The sequence below is a fragment of the Geotrypetes seraphini genome, chromosome 3, assembly GCF_902459505.1.
Source record: "Geotrypetes seraphini chromosome 3, aGeoSer1.1, whole genome shotgun sequence".
NCBI classification, from domain to species: Eukaryota; Metazoa; Chordata; class Amphibia; order Gymnophiona; family Dermophiidae; genus Geotrypetes; species Geotrypetes seraphini.
The window spans coordinates 323,339,761-323,356,201 of record NC_047086.1 but is presented as its reverse complement, the minus strand read 5'-3'; the positions used below and the strand labels follow the sequence as shown (position 1 = coordinate 323,356,201).

At 41.1% G+C, this 16,441-nt stretch overlaps 1 protein-coding gene across 3 annotated transcripts in view; it reads left to right on the top strand.

Moving 5' to 3' along the window:
* DZANK1 (double zinc ribbon and ankyrin repeat domains 1) overlaps positions 1-16,441 on the top strand; it is a 149,815-nt gene that overhangs the window by 130,702 nt on the left and 2,672 nt on the right. For all 3 annotated transcript variants that reach the window (XM_033937444.1, XM_033937446.1, XM_033937443.1), the window contains exons 20-22: positions 1,535-1,615; positions 4,245-4,372; positions 5,581-5,655. In XM_033937444.1, the coding sequence (XP_033793335.1) occupies positions 1,535-1,615; positions 4,245-4,372; positions 5,581-5,655 (284 nt within the window). The remainder of the gene's footprint in view (positions 1-1,534; positions 1,616-4,244; positions 4,373-5,580; positions 5,656-16,441) is intronic.

The following is a 16,441-nucleotide window of genomic DNA, read 5'->3' as shown; positions in this document are numbered from 1 at the left end:
GGCCATCGACCTTAGGAGTCCACCCAGTCTGTCCTTAGGTTTCAACTACTGAAGTTGCTGTTGAAGCTCACTCACTCCAGCTTTTGCTCATTCATATTCTAATTAGAGATCCTTTGTGTTCATACCATGCTTTTTTAAATTCCATCACTGTTTTCCTCTCCACTACCTCCCTTGGGAGGGCATTCCAGGCATCCACCACTCTCTCTGTGAAAAAGAATTTCCTAACGTTACTCTTAAGTCTACCACCCCTCAACCTCATTTTATGTCCTCTAGTTTTACCAATTTTCCTTCTCTGGAAAAGATTTGGTCCTATATTAATAGCTTTCAAATATTTAAATGTCTGTATCATATCACCCTATCCCTCCTCTCCTCCAAAGTATACATGATGAGGTCTTCTAGTCTCTTCTCATACTTCTTTTGGTGCAAACCCCCTACCATTTTCACAACTTTCCTTGGACCGCTTCAAGTCTTCTTATATCCTTGGCCAGATACATCCTCCAAAACTGCACAGTACTCCAAGTATTATTATTATTATTATTTTATTTCTTGTATACCGCCAAAGCCATAGTAGTTCGAGGCGGTTTACAATAAAGAAGGGCTGGACAATCAGCGAATAGTTACAAACAGTGAATACAGATACATATACGCAAATAGTTACTATCAGTGAATACAGATACAACAAAGAATCAGCGAATACGGTTTACAACAGAGAAGGGCAGGGCCTCACCAATGACCTGTACAGGGGCATCTACACCTCCTTTCTTACAATGATTATGCCTTTCTCTCTATACAGCCTACAGTGTTCTCCCCAGAAATTTTTCCAGCCAGGTGGCATGAAAAAGTTGCCGGGTGGGGCGGGATGGGGAAATTTGGTGGTGGGGAAAATTAAATGTGCACTATTTTTATTAATTATTGTTATTATTTTCCAATGCTCAATATGACTCCCTTTTTTAAAGGTTGACACTTAGGCAGTGTTCCAGTAGCATTTAAGCCAACCTTCTAAAAAAGTAATGCAGCTTATTGGCAGTAAACAGGCAATATATGAAGTAGCAATGACAACGCTAAGATAAGTATTCAGTTGTCAAACTCTTTCTCAAACTGATAGAGAGATGTAACCATGAGTTTATAATTATTCAAAATATTTAAAATAGCTAAAAACAAATTTAAAAAATATATATATTAAAAAATATTTAAAGTGAATTGAATAAAATCTCAGGTTTTTTGGCCGAAGATTGGAGCAAGGAGCGGCTACGCTGATGGTTCAGTCTATGATAGGACTGCACGTAGGCTCCTATTCTGAGGCCTTTTCCTGAGTAGTTAGAATTACAAGAGAGTATATTCTGGATGCATTCTCTCTGAAAGTGGTATTTGTTATTATTTTGGTATAGCACCTCATACATCAGTCATTCATGATTTTATAGACTTTTCTCTTGAGAATATTATGTCCTGAAATACCATTGTCATGACTTTGGCTGCTACTATGCCTGTCTCTTCACAATCAAATACTCATATAGGTTTTTCTTTATGCCCCTAGCCTGAGGAAAGGCGACTTCTGAAGGAAGTAGGCCCCAAAGGTGAAGGAAGAATCTTAGAAGTGCAACAGTTCCTTGAAGAAGTAAGTCTGAAAGGAAAATCAGAGATGTGACGTGCATTGCTTTGTAATCCCATGTACTTGTTATATTTAAATTTGTGTTATTAGATAATAAATTTGTGTTATTAGATAATAGTGTAGACTCTGGACTGTCTTTCTGTAATGATAAAATGCTTTCTTTTTTTTCTTTATTGCTGATGAACATGTATGAATAAACAGTCCAAAACACTGCTATTGTCATTTTCATTTTGTTCTTATCTAACAATCACATTAAGCCCCTAAATAATTCCCTCTCTAAATGTAATTCTTTTTTTTTCTTATATAATTCTTTATTCATTTTTAATTTCTTACATCAAGTGATAAATATATAATACATATAATATTCAATAAACATTTGAATATCCAACAATATTTATTTTAATATTAACATATAGAAAACCCCTATTGTAATAAATTATTAATCATCTATTCTTATATTTATGTACCCACCCTAACCCCTTTATATGTTCTATCCTTGTGCTATGATATCTGATCTTTAGAAAAAAAAAGCCAATGGTCCCCAGATTTTATTAAAATTTTTAATATAACCATGTTGTAACGCTATTGCTTTTTCCATTTTATATATATGGCAAATAGAATTCCACCAAAAAGTGAAATTTAATTTTGTATAATCTTTCCAATTTTGTGTAATTTGTTGTAGGGCGACCCCTGTTAATATCAATAAAAGTTTATTATTATTTGCTGATATTGGACTCTGTGTTCTCATTGCTGTTCCAAATAAAATTGTGTCATATGTAAGTCCAACATGATTTTCTAATAATATATTAATTTGGGGCCAAATTGTTTTCCAGAAAGCATTTATACAGGGACAAAAATAGATTAAATGATCTAGTGTCCTTATCTCTATCTTACAATGCCAGCATCTATTAGATTTAGAACTATCTATTTTTTGTAACCGAGTAGGGGTCCATAAAACTCTATGTAATAAAAACATCCATGTTTGACTCATAGATGCTGACATTGTAGTATGTATTCTCCAGGACCAAAATTTTTGCCATTGAGTTGCAGAAATTGTCTGTCCTATCTCAATACTCCAAATGTCCCTAAGTCCTGTTTTTTTTAAATTTAAAAAACCATATAATAATTTATACCATTTTGCGGCTTGGTGTCCTAAAAAATCTACCTGAAAGTAATGGATTTGCAAACTATACTGAGTATTTAGATTTTTCCATTCAGGGAACCCTTCCGGAATAGCTTGCTTCAATTGTAACCATTTAAAATATTGTGTTTTGTTCAATCCAAATTTCTGTTGCAATTGTGAAAAACCAAGCAATGATCCATTTACTATAACATCATTTAAAGATCGTATACCTGCAATTATCCATTGCTTCCATACTATTTTGAATCCACCAATTTTGATCCTGGAGTTCACCCAAATGGATTGATTTAACGATTTAGTTATTGGATCTGGTGTAATATTACTAATAAATCTTAATGTTTTCCAGGTATCTAATAGAATTCTGTGTTCTTTATATTTCTTAGGCATTGTTATACTTATAAGATGTTCTGGATATAATGGAAACAGGAGCCGCCATTCTAAGTATAACCAGTCTGGTACATTCTCCATGAGGTCTGGGAGGATCCAATACATGCCCTGTCTTAAAATATAGGCTTGATGATACCTATAGAAATTTGGAAAATTTACCCCTCCCTCTCGAATCGTTTTTTGTAAAGTTGCTAAAGCGATTCTTGGTCTTTTCCCAAACCAAAGAAATTTTGTAATTATACTATTTAATTTTTTATAAAATGACCCCTGAAAAAATATCGGAATCATACTCATTTGATAACAAACCACAGGTAAGATCATCATTTTTATTGTTTGAACTCTTCCCCACCATGAAAGATGTAAAGGATTCCATTGCTCGCACATTTCTGTTATTTTTTTTAATAAAATTTTTTCATTTTCTATTACTGTATCATCAATTGTATTTTTTATAATAATTCCCAAATATTTTAATCCTTCCTCTTTCCATTGAAATGAATATGAATCAAATAATCCTTTGGTACAATGGACATTAATTGGAAGAACTTCAGATTTTTCCCAATTTATTTTGTATCCAGAAAATCTACCAAATTTTTCTAATAAATTTAATAAAGATGGAATGGTATCGTCCGGTTTCCTCAAATATAAAAGAATGTCATCTGCGTATGCAGATAATTTATATTCCCAATTTGAAAATGTGATACCCTTTATTTCCTTAGTTTGATTTACACATGATTTTTTAGGAATGTAATTCTTTTTTTAATAAGCTAAGTTTATGAGCAGAAAAACCTGATTAAAAAAAATTAACTACTTTTCTTTCAAATTTGTTTTCTTATTTCATTGCAACAGAAGCAACTTGCTCTAATTTTGACCCCGGTCATCATCTGTGTTTTAAAGTTCAGACTTGTATGCTTGTAGTCTGCAAGTTCTGAGACACACACAATATACTATATAAGAATATATCTGAATAATATAGAACCAAATAGCTATTTTGCAATCTGAGAAAAATGTTGCAGATCAAATTATGTAGCTTAGTTTAGTATACCTGAGGCTTTATGGCTGAACTGATTTCAAAATAAGAGGAGACTGAAGAATTTTTTTGCATTCCAGGGAGCTGATCCCAACTGCACCAACAATGAAGACCGGCCTGTGTTAACTGTAGCAGTCCTAAACAGACATCACGAAGTGATCCCAGTTCTTGTGCAGAAAGGAGCTGATATTGACCAGCAGTCGGGACCGTAAGTGAAAAAAGAATCTCCATTAAAAAATATATGAAGAAAAAAAGTGTCTGGACGTTGTAAAGTAAATGATAGAGGTGAGGGAAGTGAAATTTAATATTCAGATACCTCAAAGTATAAATCAGGTACATCAAAATTTAAATTAGGTATGGGGAACAAATTTTTTTCAGAATGTTCTAGAGTTAGAGATCACAGCATAAGGCTCCAGGGGTTAAACTCAGGAGCAACATTAGAAACTACTCATATTTCTTCATGGAAAGAGTGGTAGATGTAAGGATTGACCTCCTCCTGAGGGAGGTAGTAGAGACAAAAACATTAACAGGATTCAAGAAAGTGTGTGATAAGTATAGAAAATATCCAGTTATTGTTTATTGTGAGCTTCTATACTGCACCCCCTTAAACTAGCTCCACCCCTCCTGTGTTACTTCCACCTAGGGAGTTGCTATATAAAAATAGTTCTGGCAATGTGAAGGAGTATCCAGCAGTGTGAGTGGTAACATTCTATAGACTCCCTTACACCCTATTTAATAAAAAAACATCACTGCCTATCAGCTTCCAAAAAGAGGTCCCCCAGGATTCCCGGACTTCAATTTTCCTGAAGGCAAGCCCAAGTTCATTAGATGAAATGTGGGGCAAAGGATAACCTCGAATCAACTGATACCATCTTGAATTTTGGGGACCAGCTAAAGCCCAACGCTCCAGGCTCTACTGAGCTCTACAGGGAGCCCAAACAGCTCAAGAGACCAGAAGAAGATAGGAGCTATCCACCTCCTGCTAGAGATAGAGAATACTGGCCAACCAAACTACAGGCTATGTCACGGTTCAGTTCGTATTCTCTGTCTCCACCTGCTAATAGATGGACATAATCCATCTGTTTCTGGATTCATCTGCTATGCCTAAAGGAAAGAAAATCATCAGGTAAGACATAATTTTTCCTTACTTGGTTTTAATGCATGTTAATCATGGTTATAAGTGTTTAACAAGCATTACTGCTTTATCACTTCTCAGTAAATGAGCTCTTTAATGTGCTAGAAGGAAGCAAAGCAACCATCACCTAAGAACCAGCACTCATCATTTGGATTTGCAGACAAACTTGGTGTAATACTAATAAAGTAAATACATTTCTGTCCAAACAATTAAGCAGTCTTGCTTTTAATTTGGTAGATTAAATAAAAAATGTTCCTTTACCTACTGTCTTTTATTATTAGGCACAATAACACAGCCCTTCATGAGGCAGTCATGCTGGGAATAGAGGGCAACAGGTGCACTGAAGTCTTACTAGGGTAAGATCATCCTTCAGCAGACTGTATAGGTCACATGGTCTGTATTTACCATCATTTTTTCCTGTTTCTATATTTCTATCTATAGCTTCACTTGTACAATATGATACACTCTATATTATTACAGTATATTACATTACATTAGTGACTTCTATTCCACCAGAACCTTGCAGTTCTAGGCGGATTACAAAAGAAGATAACTGGACATTTCCAGGAAAATTACAAATTAGGGTGCTGTTTACATGGTTGAGACTTTGAAGGGAAATTTACAAGAGTGGGGATAGACATGGAGATGTGTTATGATTTCTTGATAAATTTTTATCTTTATATATTTTTATTTATTTTATATATTTTTATTCTTTAGATATTTATCACATAATCTTAAAAAACATTATGAGTCTTTCCTGAGGAAGAAATCACCTTTATATAGAACTGGTCGTTAAGCCCGTTACATTAACGGATGCTAGAATTTATGTCTGTCTGTATTTTTCTTTCTGTCTCTTTCCTCCCTCCATTTCCCTGTGTAGCGCTGTATCTGCTTTCTTCCTCAGTCTGCACTCTCAAGCTGTAACATTACTGTTTAGCTTTTTCTCCCTGCAAGCATTTCTGCTCTCTTTCTCATCCCCAGTCTCTTTGCTATTTTTCTCTTCTTGCAGGGGTCTCTGCTCTCTTTTCTCTATATGTTCCTGATTCCTGCAAACTTCTGTTTTCTCTGTATGCTCTTGATCCTGTGTTTCCCTGTAGGTGTCTCTTCCTTTTTTTATTTTATTCCTTCTACAGGCATGGTTGATTTATTAAAAGTTTTTATATTTTTCCTACTTATTGCATGCCTGTCTCCTTTGCCGCTGTATGTTTCTCTTTTTTTGCTTTCTGTGTTTGTTTGTGTTTTTTTGCTGATTGTCTACTTGGTCGCTGTCAGTCTGTCTGTCTCATTGGCCGCTGTATGTCTGTATGTCTTTTTTGCAGTCTAACTCCTTGGCCACTGTATGTCTGTATGTCTTTTTTTCCTGAATTTATCCTTGGGCATTGTATTTTTTTATTTTTTTCTGTTTGTCTCCTTGGCTGTTTGCATTTTTTTTTGCTGTCTCCTTGCCCACTGTCTCTCTGTTTGTCTACTTGGACGCTATATGTAAGTATGTCTGTCTCCTTGGCTGCTGTATGTCTGTTTGTCATTTTTTTCCTGTGTGTCTCTCTCTCCTTGTCCTCTGTGTTTTGTTATTTTTTCAATCTGTCTCTTTAGCCCCCTGTCCTTCTGTGAGTGTCTGTGTGTGTCTCTCTCCTTGTCCTCTGTGTTTTGTTATTTTTTCAATCTGTCTCTTTAGCCCCCTGTCCTTCTGTGACTGTCTGTGTGTCTCTCTCTCCTTGTCCACTGTTGTTTGTTTGTTTTTTTCAATCTCTCTTTAGCTCCTGATCTCCTCTCACTGACCCTTGCGACTGCAAGTTATTCCATGGCAACCCTGCTCGCGGGTCTGTGAGTGTAGGGCCGTTTTGTAATTTCCTCGTGGGAAGCTGTCCGGGTCTGGCGGCGCCGTGTAGGGCGGAAGCGGGGAGGCGGGGCCTCAGCACCGGCCAGGCGGCTCGCACCGCCGGCCCCCAGGAGCCCGAGGCCGGCGGCGGGGGAGGCAGGGACATGCCTGGCTTGCCATGGTGCAGGAGGAACGGAGATCGGCGGCTGGCTGCGGTCCGGCTTGTGGAGGCGATCGGCTGGTGACGTATAAGCGTGCATGCGCACTCCTTCGGCCACAGACCTACAGCGCATAGAACACGCAAATAGGAGTGCGCATGCGCGGCTAGCTTTTTATTATATAGGATGCATGCTATAATGAATTTACATATAATTAAGCTGTGAGCCCAGCATACCTTTGTTATGTTACTAGCCATAGTACAGGTGAATACAGTCTCATGTAGGTTAGTGCAAGGTTTATTCACATATAGCAGAATTAAAATAAATGATAAACAGATTCTCTTGATCTTGTTAACTTTAGAGACAGAATATAGGGGTTTTTTTCAGGTATGAATCTCAGCATTGACAAAGCAGGTAAGGTAAATCATAGCACCTACAATCCAGTCTGTTAAGGTCAGAATATTCAAGTTAGTTTTCAGTGCATTAAACACACTTCAATAGATTCAGCAGGTGTACAGTTGTCCCTTAACTGGATTTATCTTGGCTCACAGCCCTCAATCAAGCCAATGTTCCAACAAGTTATGTTCATTAGTGACATAGCGTTACTATCCTTATATTGTCAGAACTTATGTAGTATCTTAGGCCATATAATCTGAATGAATGGCCTAACATTAGAAAAAGATTATTTAGGGTGCAATGTCTTTCCCTGTAGAATTCTATTCCATTAGATCTCTGGAACGTTCACTTAGACACCAAGGGGCAAATTCTATAAACAGTATCTTGATTTTAGGCAGTGGTAGGCGTCCTACCACTGTCTAACCATCCAATTGGGACGCATGTTTTTAGAAAAAACCCTACACGAGGCAGGTGGCCTACACTGTAGGCATTTTTGCGGGTCTAGGGAGACACATAGAAATACCTAAGCTTGCCCAAGGCTGAGTGTGGGTGTGGTTTTGCCCAGAAGTGGCCTTGGTTGAGTTTGAGCTGCCTTAGGCGTCTCCCTAGAGCTGTGACAGAAGTTTGAAATGTAGTCTATTAAAATGCTGGTTGACATTTTAAATAGATGCAGCTGCTGAGCTGATCACTGCCACGATCAGCTGAGCTGCCATGACAGGGAACCCCTGAATCCCACCGCAAGTCAACCAGCAGGAGGGATGCCCACTCCCTCCTGCTGCCACCCCCAAATCCCCACCCAACACTGTCTGCGGCAGGAGGGATGCCCAATTCCTCCTTCCATCACCCCTGAATCCCCACCCGACACTGTCCCCGGCACTTTTGAGAATTTATATCTGCTGTCTATATTTTGCACTATATTGAATGGGATCCGGAGGATCTGGAATGGATCCGGGATCCAGGTGAATGGATCCAGGGGTCCTGTCCCGTTTTGAGGAAAAAATAAATGGTCACGTTAGTCAGAGTTCATCTCAGTGCTATTACAGCTTTTCATACACTTCTGGATAAAAAGCCATTATCAGTACATCCTTTAGTCTCCAGATTCATGAAAGGCCTTTTCAATTCTAAACCACCAATCAAACCTCATCCAATTGCTGGGATTTTAATGTTATGCTGTACTTTGATGAAGTCTCTGTTTGAACCACTTTCGACTACATTTCTATAGCTTCTAACTTGGAAAATAATATCTCTAGTCTGCATCACATCAGCACATCAAGTCAGTGAGCTTCGAGCACTGGTGTCGGATCCACTTTTTCAACATTTTATCATGAAAGGGTGGTTCTTCGTACTCATCCAAAGTTGCTCAACAAAGTTGTCTCAGAATTTCATCTAAATCAATCCATTGTCTGCCTGTCTTCTTTCTAAGACCACATTCTCACCTTGGTGAAGCAGCTCCACACATTAGACTGTAAGCATGCTCTTGCTTATTATTTGGATTTGACTGAACCTCACAGATCTTCCACTCAACTGTTCTTATCATTCAATTTAACAGACTTGGAACTCCTGTCACCAAGAAAACCATCTTAGCATGGCTGGCAGACTTTATCTCCTTTTGGTATGCTTGGACTGGACTGTTGCTGGAGAACTGTATCACTGCACATAAAATCAGAGCAATTGCGACTTAAGTAGCTCATCTGTGTCCCACTCCCATTGAGGAAATCTGTAAAGCAGCCACCTGGTCCTCAAGTTATGCCTTCACATCCCACTACTACTAGAGAATCATTCCAGACAGGATAATCAGTTCAGCCAAGCAGTTGAACAAAATTTATTCTCCATTTAGTCACCAACTTCCCTCCATCCCTTTTGCTTCCGCCAGGCTCAGAGACATGAACCTGGCAGCTAGGGAGTCCCAAGTGTGAGAATATGCTGCCTACTTGTCCTAGGATAAAGCACAGTTACGTACCTGTAACAGGTGTTATTCAAGGACAGCAGGCAGATATTCTCACAACCCTCCCTCCTCCCCTAGTTGGCTTCTTAGCTTTTTTACAGAATTGATGGACTCGCGAGCTGACATTGGATGGGAAGGCACCAGCGTATGTGCAGTATGGGTAGGGTTACCATATGGCTTCATAAAAAGGAGGACAGATTGAGACATCCGGGTTTTACTTCTACTGAAAGCAATGGAAGTAAGGAGGACAGATAAAGACATTTGGGCTTTACTTCTAATAAAAGCAATGGAAGTAAAACCTAGATGTCTCAATCCGTCCTCCTTTATCTGGAGCCATATGGTAACCCTAAGTATGGGCAGTCTTGAAACTTTCGAAAATTTTAAAGTGACAATGCACTTTAACACTGTCCATACCGGGCTCTGTGGGTGACATCACCCACATGTGAGAATATCTGCCTGCTGCTCCCGATAACACCTATTACAGGTAAGTAACAGTGGTTTACAGTTAAACTAAACTAAACCTTAAATTTATATACCGCATCCTCTCCATGAATTTAGAGCTCGGCACGGTTTACAAAAGGAAGGAAGAGAATAGCACATTGAGTTTGGTGGATTGAGAAAAAAGGGAGAGGAGAGCGTTACGTTTTTGTGAAAAGACTGGTTTTCAGATGCTTATGGAATAGTTGGAAGGAGACCTGAGTCTGCAGTGGGGTAGTAAGTTTATTCCAAAGCCCTGTAATTCTGAAAAAGAGAGATTTTCCCAATTTTCCTACATAGAAGATACCTTTTAGTGAGGGGAAGTAAAGTTTAAGTTTTTGGGTGGGCCTGGTATTGTTGGGACTCGGGGAGTTCCAAGATAGAGGGATTAGAGGAGGGAGGATGCCGTGTAGGATTTTAAAAGCTAGGCAGGAGCATTTAAAATGAACCCTGGCAATTATTGGGAGCCAGAGGAGTTTGTACAAAAGTAGAGAGACATGATCAAATTTATGTTTTGCGAAGATCAGCTTGGCCGCGGTGTTCTGAATTAGTTGAAATCTATGAAGACTCTTTTTTGTTAGACTAAGGTAGATGGAATTGCAGTAATCTAGTTTGGAAAGGATGATGGATTGAACAAGGACGGTAAAGTGTTGTTGGCGGTTATAGTTAAATCATTTATATTCTGCTATTGCCAACAAACAGTTTATAGCGGATTACATTACATTAGGGATTTCTATTCCGCCTGTGCCTTGCGGTTCTAGGCGGATTACAATAGAGAAGATATCTGGGCATTTCCAGTAGAATTACATTACAGGATAAGAGTAAGTTACAGGAACCGTAAAGAATTATGATACTTCAATTTCACGGAAGATAATACATATCACAGAAGATAATAGATATCACAGAAGATAATATTACATACAAAGATTAATTAAACTAGGAAATACATAAATAATAAGACATTATCCTTTTATTAACTATTGACTGAATTTCTGAAACAACAAGAATTACTATAGATTGTATTTGAATTGGCAAGATTGACCATACAGAGGCAGCCTGATCAGGAAAGGATATAGTAAACAATCTTTTAGAAACAATTCTATTCTCTCTTGGTTTTATTCCTATCTCTCATCATTTTTATAAACGATATTGCTGAAAGGATGTTGGGCAAGATTTGCCTCTTTGTGGATAATACCAAAATCTGCAATAGAGTAGACACGCCGGAATAACATGAAGAAAGACTTGGCAAAGTTTGAAGAATGGTCTGAAATTTGGCAGCTAAAATTTAATGCTAAAAAATGCAAGGTCATGCATTTGGGCTGCAAAAACCTGAGGGAACGGTACAATGTAGGGGGTGAAGAACTTATGTGCATGATAGAAGAGCGGGACTTGGGTGTGATTGTATGTGATGATCTTAAGGTGGCCAAACAGGTTGAAAAGGTGACGGCAAAAGCTAGAAGGATCCTGGGTTGCATAGGGAGAGGTAGGAAAAAGGAGATATTGAAGCCCCTGTATAAAACTTTGGTAAGACCTCATTTAGAATATTGTGTAATAATAATAATAACTTTATTTTTGTATACCGCAATACCACAAAACAGTTCAGAGCGGTTTACAGGGGAAGAGACTGTACACAATTCTGGAGGCTGCACCTTCAAAAAGATATAAAAAGATGGAGTCAGTCCAGAGGAAGGCTATTAAAACGGTGCATGGTCTTCATCATAAGGCGTTTGGTGACAGACTTAAAGATCTCAATCTGTATACTTTGGAGGAAAGGCGGGAGAGGGGAGATATGATAGAGACATTTAAATACTTATGTAATGTAAATGCGCATGGGTTGAGGCCCCTCATTTGAAAGGAAACTCTGCAATGAGAGGGCATAGGATGAATTTAAGAGGTACCAGGCTCCGGAGTAATCTAAGGAAATACTTTTTTACAGAAAGGGTGGTAGATGCATGGAACAGTCTCCCAGAAGAGGTGATGGAGACAGAGACTGTGTCTGAATTCAAAAGGGCCTGGGATAGGCATGTGGGATCTCTCGGACAGAGAAAGAAACAATGGTTACTGTGGATGGGCAGACTAGATGGGTCATTTGGCCTTTATCTGTCATCATGTTTCTATGTTTCTATCATACTTTCAGTGTATGCAATGATGGATCCTCCTCCACTATTATCCCACTATGGTGTACTTCAAGGCTCTGTCTTGAGACCTCTTCTTTTCTCCATCTATACCCACTCCCTCAGTGTACTGATCTCCTCTCATGGTTTTTAGTATCACCTCTATGCTGATAACTTTCAGATCTGCCTCTCCACACCAGATATCTCTACAGGATTCCAGGCCCAAGTCTCAGCTTGCCTGTCCAACATTTTCACCTGGATGTCTCACCACCATCTAAAACTGAATATGGCTAAGACAGAGCTCCTTATCTTTCCACCTAAACCCACTTCCCTCTCACCCCCACCCCCATTCTCTATTTCTGTGGACAACACTGTCCTTCTCCCTGTTCTGTCAGTTCACTTTGACTCCTCTCTCATTCTCTGCTCAGATCCAACAAACTGCTAAAATCTATCGCTTCTTCCTCTATAATGTTACCAAAATCCGACCTTTCCTTTTTGAGCACACTACCAAAACCCTTATCCACACACTCTCATTGCCTCTCGCTTAGATTAATGTAACTTATGTCCATGAAAAAGGTATTCAAAGATATAGAAAGTCTATTAGACACTCCCTGGCTATCCATGTTACACGCTTCGATATGGCAGAATGAACACATCAAGATCCAGAATACCATGATTAACTGGAAACACTGGCAACAAGCTGGTATTTGGAAAATAGGTCATCTACTCGATAAATTAGATTGGATAGCCTATGATGTGCTTCGTGAACAACACAACTTACCACCAAGTTGTTATCAATGGCTACAACTCAAACATTTACTACAGGCATTCCTGCATGATAATATTCTTTAGGATAAGATCCCGGACATTATTAACTTATGGTCTTCCAAGAAAAAAGAAGCATCCCAGTGGTATGAAGTACTCCGGTACAAGAGAGCCCAAAGACCTTGTGAGATTGAAAATAGATGGAACAAAGAGTTAAATCTGGATATCACGGTGGATATTTGGCAAATCCTATGGTCCTGAACCTCTAAGTTGTGCCGGTCAGCCTCTTTCTTTCAAGCATCTTTCTTTTTACTTCACAGAGCTTACTGGACACCTAGCCGCTTATCAAAACTTAATTCCAAACAAGAAGCCAACTGCTGGTCTTGTGGCAATGCAAAGGGAACACTATATCATATGATATATGATTGCTCATTACTGCACAGTTATTGGAGTAGAATATGGGTGGACATCTGTTCTCTACTTAAGATAAACTACGGTATTCTCTATCCTTTATTATACTTATTACTGGTTGCTATGATGGCCAGATCTCTTCACCTGATGACGGTAATAATTTACTGCATATACTTGTACTCATAGCTATCAAAATCATCCTAATTGGAAGAACTTGGCAGCTGCAGAATATGGAGCTTGGTGGAACACTGTTTGGCTTGTAGCTAAATATGAACGTATTGCTGCTGAAAGATCACATGCAGTATGGAAATTTGAACAACTATGGGCTCTGCCATTAGACTATACCATCTCTCCTTATCACCCATCAGACTGAATATTGTACATGAGTTGATCTAATATGTTTCCAATTACAGTGGTGCCTCGCATAACGGCCGCCTCGCACAGCGAACGCTGCGCACAACGAACTTTATGTCTTGATTCGTACAACGGACTTCGTTTCACACAACGAAGTCGCCCGAGCTGCATCCTTCCGGGGTTCCTGCGGGGTTGGATCGCAGCGGGGTTGGTCGAGCCGCGAGGGTAGTCTCCTTCTCCTTACCTGCCCTGTCGCAGCACACAGCTGAACGGAAATCTTCCCGATGTCAGCGCTGACGTCGGAGGGAGGGCTTAAGCAAAGCCCTCCCTTCCTCCGACGTCAGCGCTGACATCAGGAAGACTTCCAGTCGGCTGTGTGCGGCTGCGGCAGGGCAGGTAGGAAGAAGGCAATGGCGAACGAAAGAGGGGGGAGGGGGCGGTCCGCCCCGAAGAATGTGCACAGCTGGTCAGGTCCCCCGATCGACCGACAACAGGCCCGGCCGACAAACCTCCCTGCCCTGTAGCCGCGAATCTAAATTACCTCTTACAGCAGCTTCACTACTCCAGCTGCTGTAAGAAGGTAATTTAGATTCGCGGCTACAGGACAGGGAGATTTGTCCGACCGAGCCTGTTCTGTTGTCGGTCGGGTGCAAAAGCGCCACAAAGGTGGAGGCAGGGAGGGAGGAAAGGTGGAGTGGAGAAGAAAAGACGCTTAAGGGGGGAGAAGGCCGCTGAAAGCACATGTTGGAGCAGGGAATGAGAGGGAGGGAGAGAAGGGGAAATATTGGACAAGGGCAGAAGGGATGCTAAATCATAGGGTGACAGGCAGAGAGAACAACAGGAAAAAGAGTGGAAGCAATCTTGAACCCTGAGGGTGAGGGCAGAGAGAGGTGGTGAGATGATTGATCATGGGGAGAGGGACAAAAGGGAATAGAGATGGGATAGGAAGATAGTGGAAGTAAAAGGACAGGGAGATGTATGTTTTTAGATGTATCTAAATAAAAATAATAACAAAAAATGTATCTTTTTTTATGTCATCTTAGCATATTTTATGCTACAGAACGAATTATTTTTTTTAACATGTATTGTTATGGGAAAACGCGTTTCACATAACGAACTTTTCGCATAACAAACTTGCTCCTGGAACCAATTAAGTTCGTTGTGTGAGGCACCACTGTACATATATGCACTATTGCATCGCTTTATGTAATGACACATGCTAATTTTTCATCGATGACATCCAGGTTGAACCACTTCTACTTTATGTCATATGTATTGTCTTTTGTTTTATTTAGATATACAGTGGTGCCTCACACAACGAACTTAATCCGTTCCAGGAGCAAGTTTGTTATGTGAAACGTTCGTTGTGTGAAACGCGTTTTCCCATAACAATACATGTTAAAAAAAATAATTCGTTCTGTAGCATAAAATATGCTAAGATGACATAAAAAAAGATAAATTTTTGGTTATTATTTTTATTTAGATACATCTAAAAACATAATTGTTTTTTAAAACAACACACATTTTTTAAATTTAAAGACAGACTAAGTAGAGTCTAATTTTACAGTGAGAGGGCAGAGTCTCAGCGGCAAAAACTGGGACTTAACTGTTCATTTTTTTTTTTTTCTACCGTGTTTCCCCGATGATAAGGCAGGGCCATCAAATAAGACAGCCCCCCCTTTTTAGAAAAAAATGTAAAATAAGGCACCCCCCCGCAAATAAGCCACCCACCGATACCTGCGCTTACCCGAATCGGGTGGTACGGTGGGTGACTCCGTGTGGTCCCTGGCACCCCCGACACGATCGGGGCAAGAGGGAGCTCAAGCCCTCTTGCCCCCCCGACTCCCCGACACGATCGGGGCAAGAGGGAGCTCAAGCCCTCTTGCCCCCCCGACTCCCCGACACGATCGGGGCAAAAGGGAGCCCAAGCCCTCTTGCCCCGCCGATTCCCCAACTCCCCGACAATATCGGGCCAGGAGGGAGCCCAAGTCCTCCTGGCCACGGCGACCCCCTAACCCCACCCTGCACTACATTACGGGCAGGAGGGATCCCAGGCCCTCCTGCCCTCGACGCAAACCCCCCCCCCCCCCAACGACCGCCCCCCCCCAAGAACCTCCGACCGCCCCCCCAGCCGACCCGCGACCCCCCTGGCCGACCCCCACGACACCCCCAACCCCCTTCCCCGTACCTTTCTGTAGTTGGCCGGACAGACGGGAGCCAAACCCGCCTGTCCGGCAGGCAGCCATCGACGGAATGAGGCCGGATTGGCCCATCCGTCCCAAAGCTCCGCCTACTGGTGGGGCCTAAGGCGCCTGGGCCAATCAGAATAGGCCCGGGAGCCTTAGGTCCCTCCTGGGGGCAGGGCCTGAGGCACATGGTCGGGTTGGGCCCATGTGCCTCAGGCCCCGCCCCCAGGAGGGACCTAAGGCTCCCGGGCCTATTCTGATTGGCCCAGGCGCCTTAGGCCCCACCAGTAGGCGGAGCTTTGGGACGGATGGGCCAATCCGGCCTCATTCCGTCGATGGCTGCCTGCCGGACAGGCGGGTTTGGCTCCCGTCTGTCCGGCCAACTACAGAAAGGTACGGGGAAGGGGGTTGGGGGTGTCGTGGGGGTCGGCCAGGGGGGTCGCGGGTCAGCTGGGGGGGCGGTCGGAGGTTCTTGGGGGGGGGGCGGTCGTTGGGGGGGGGGGGGGTTTGCGTCGAG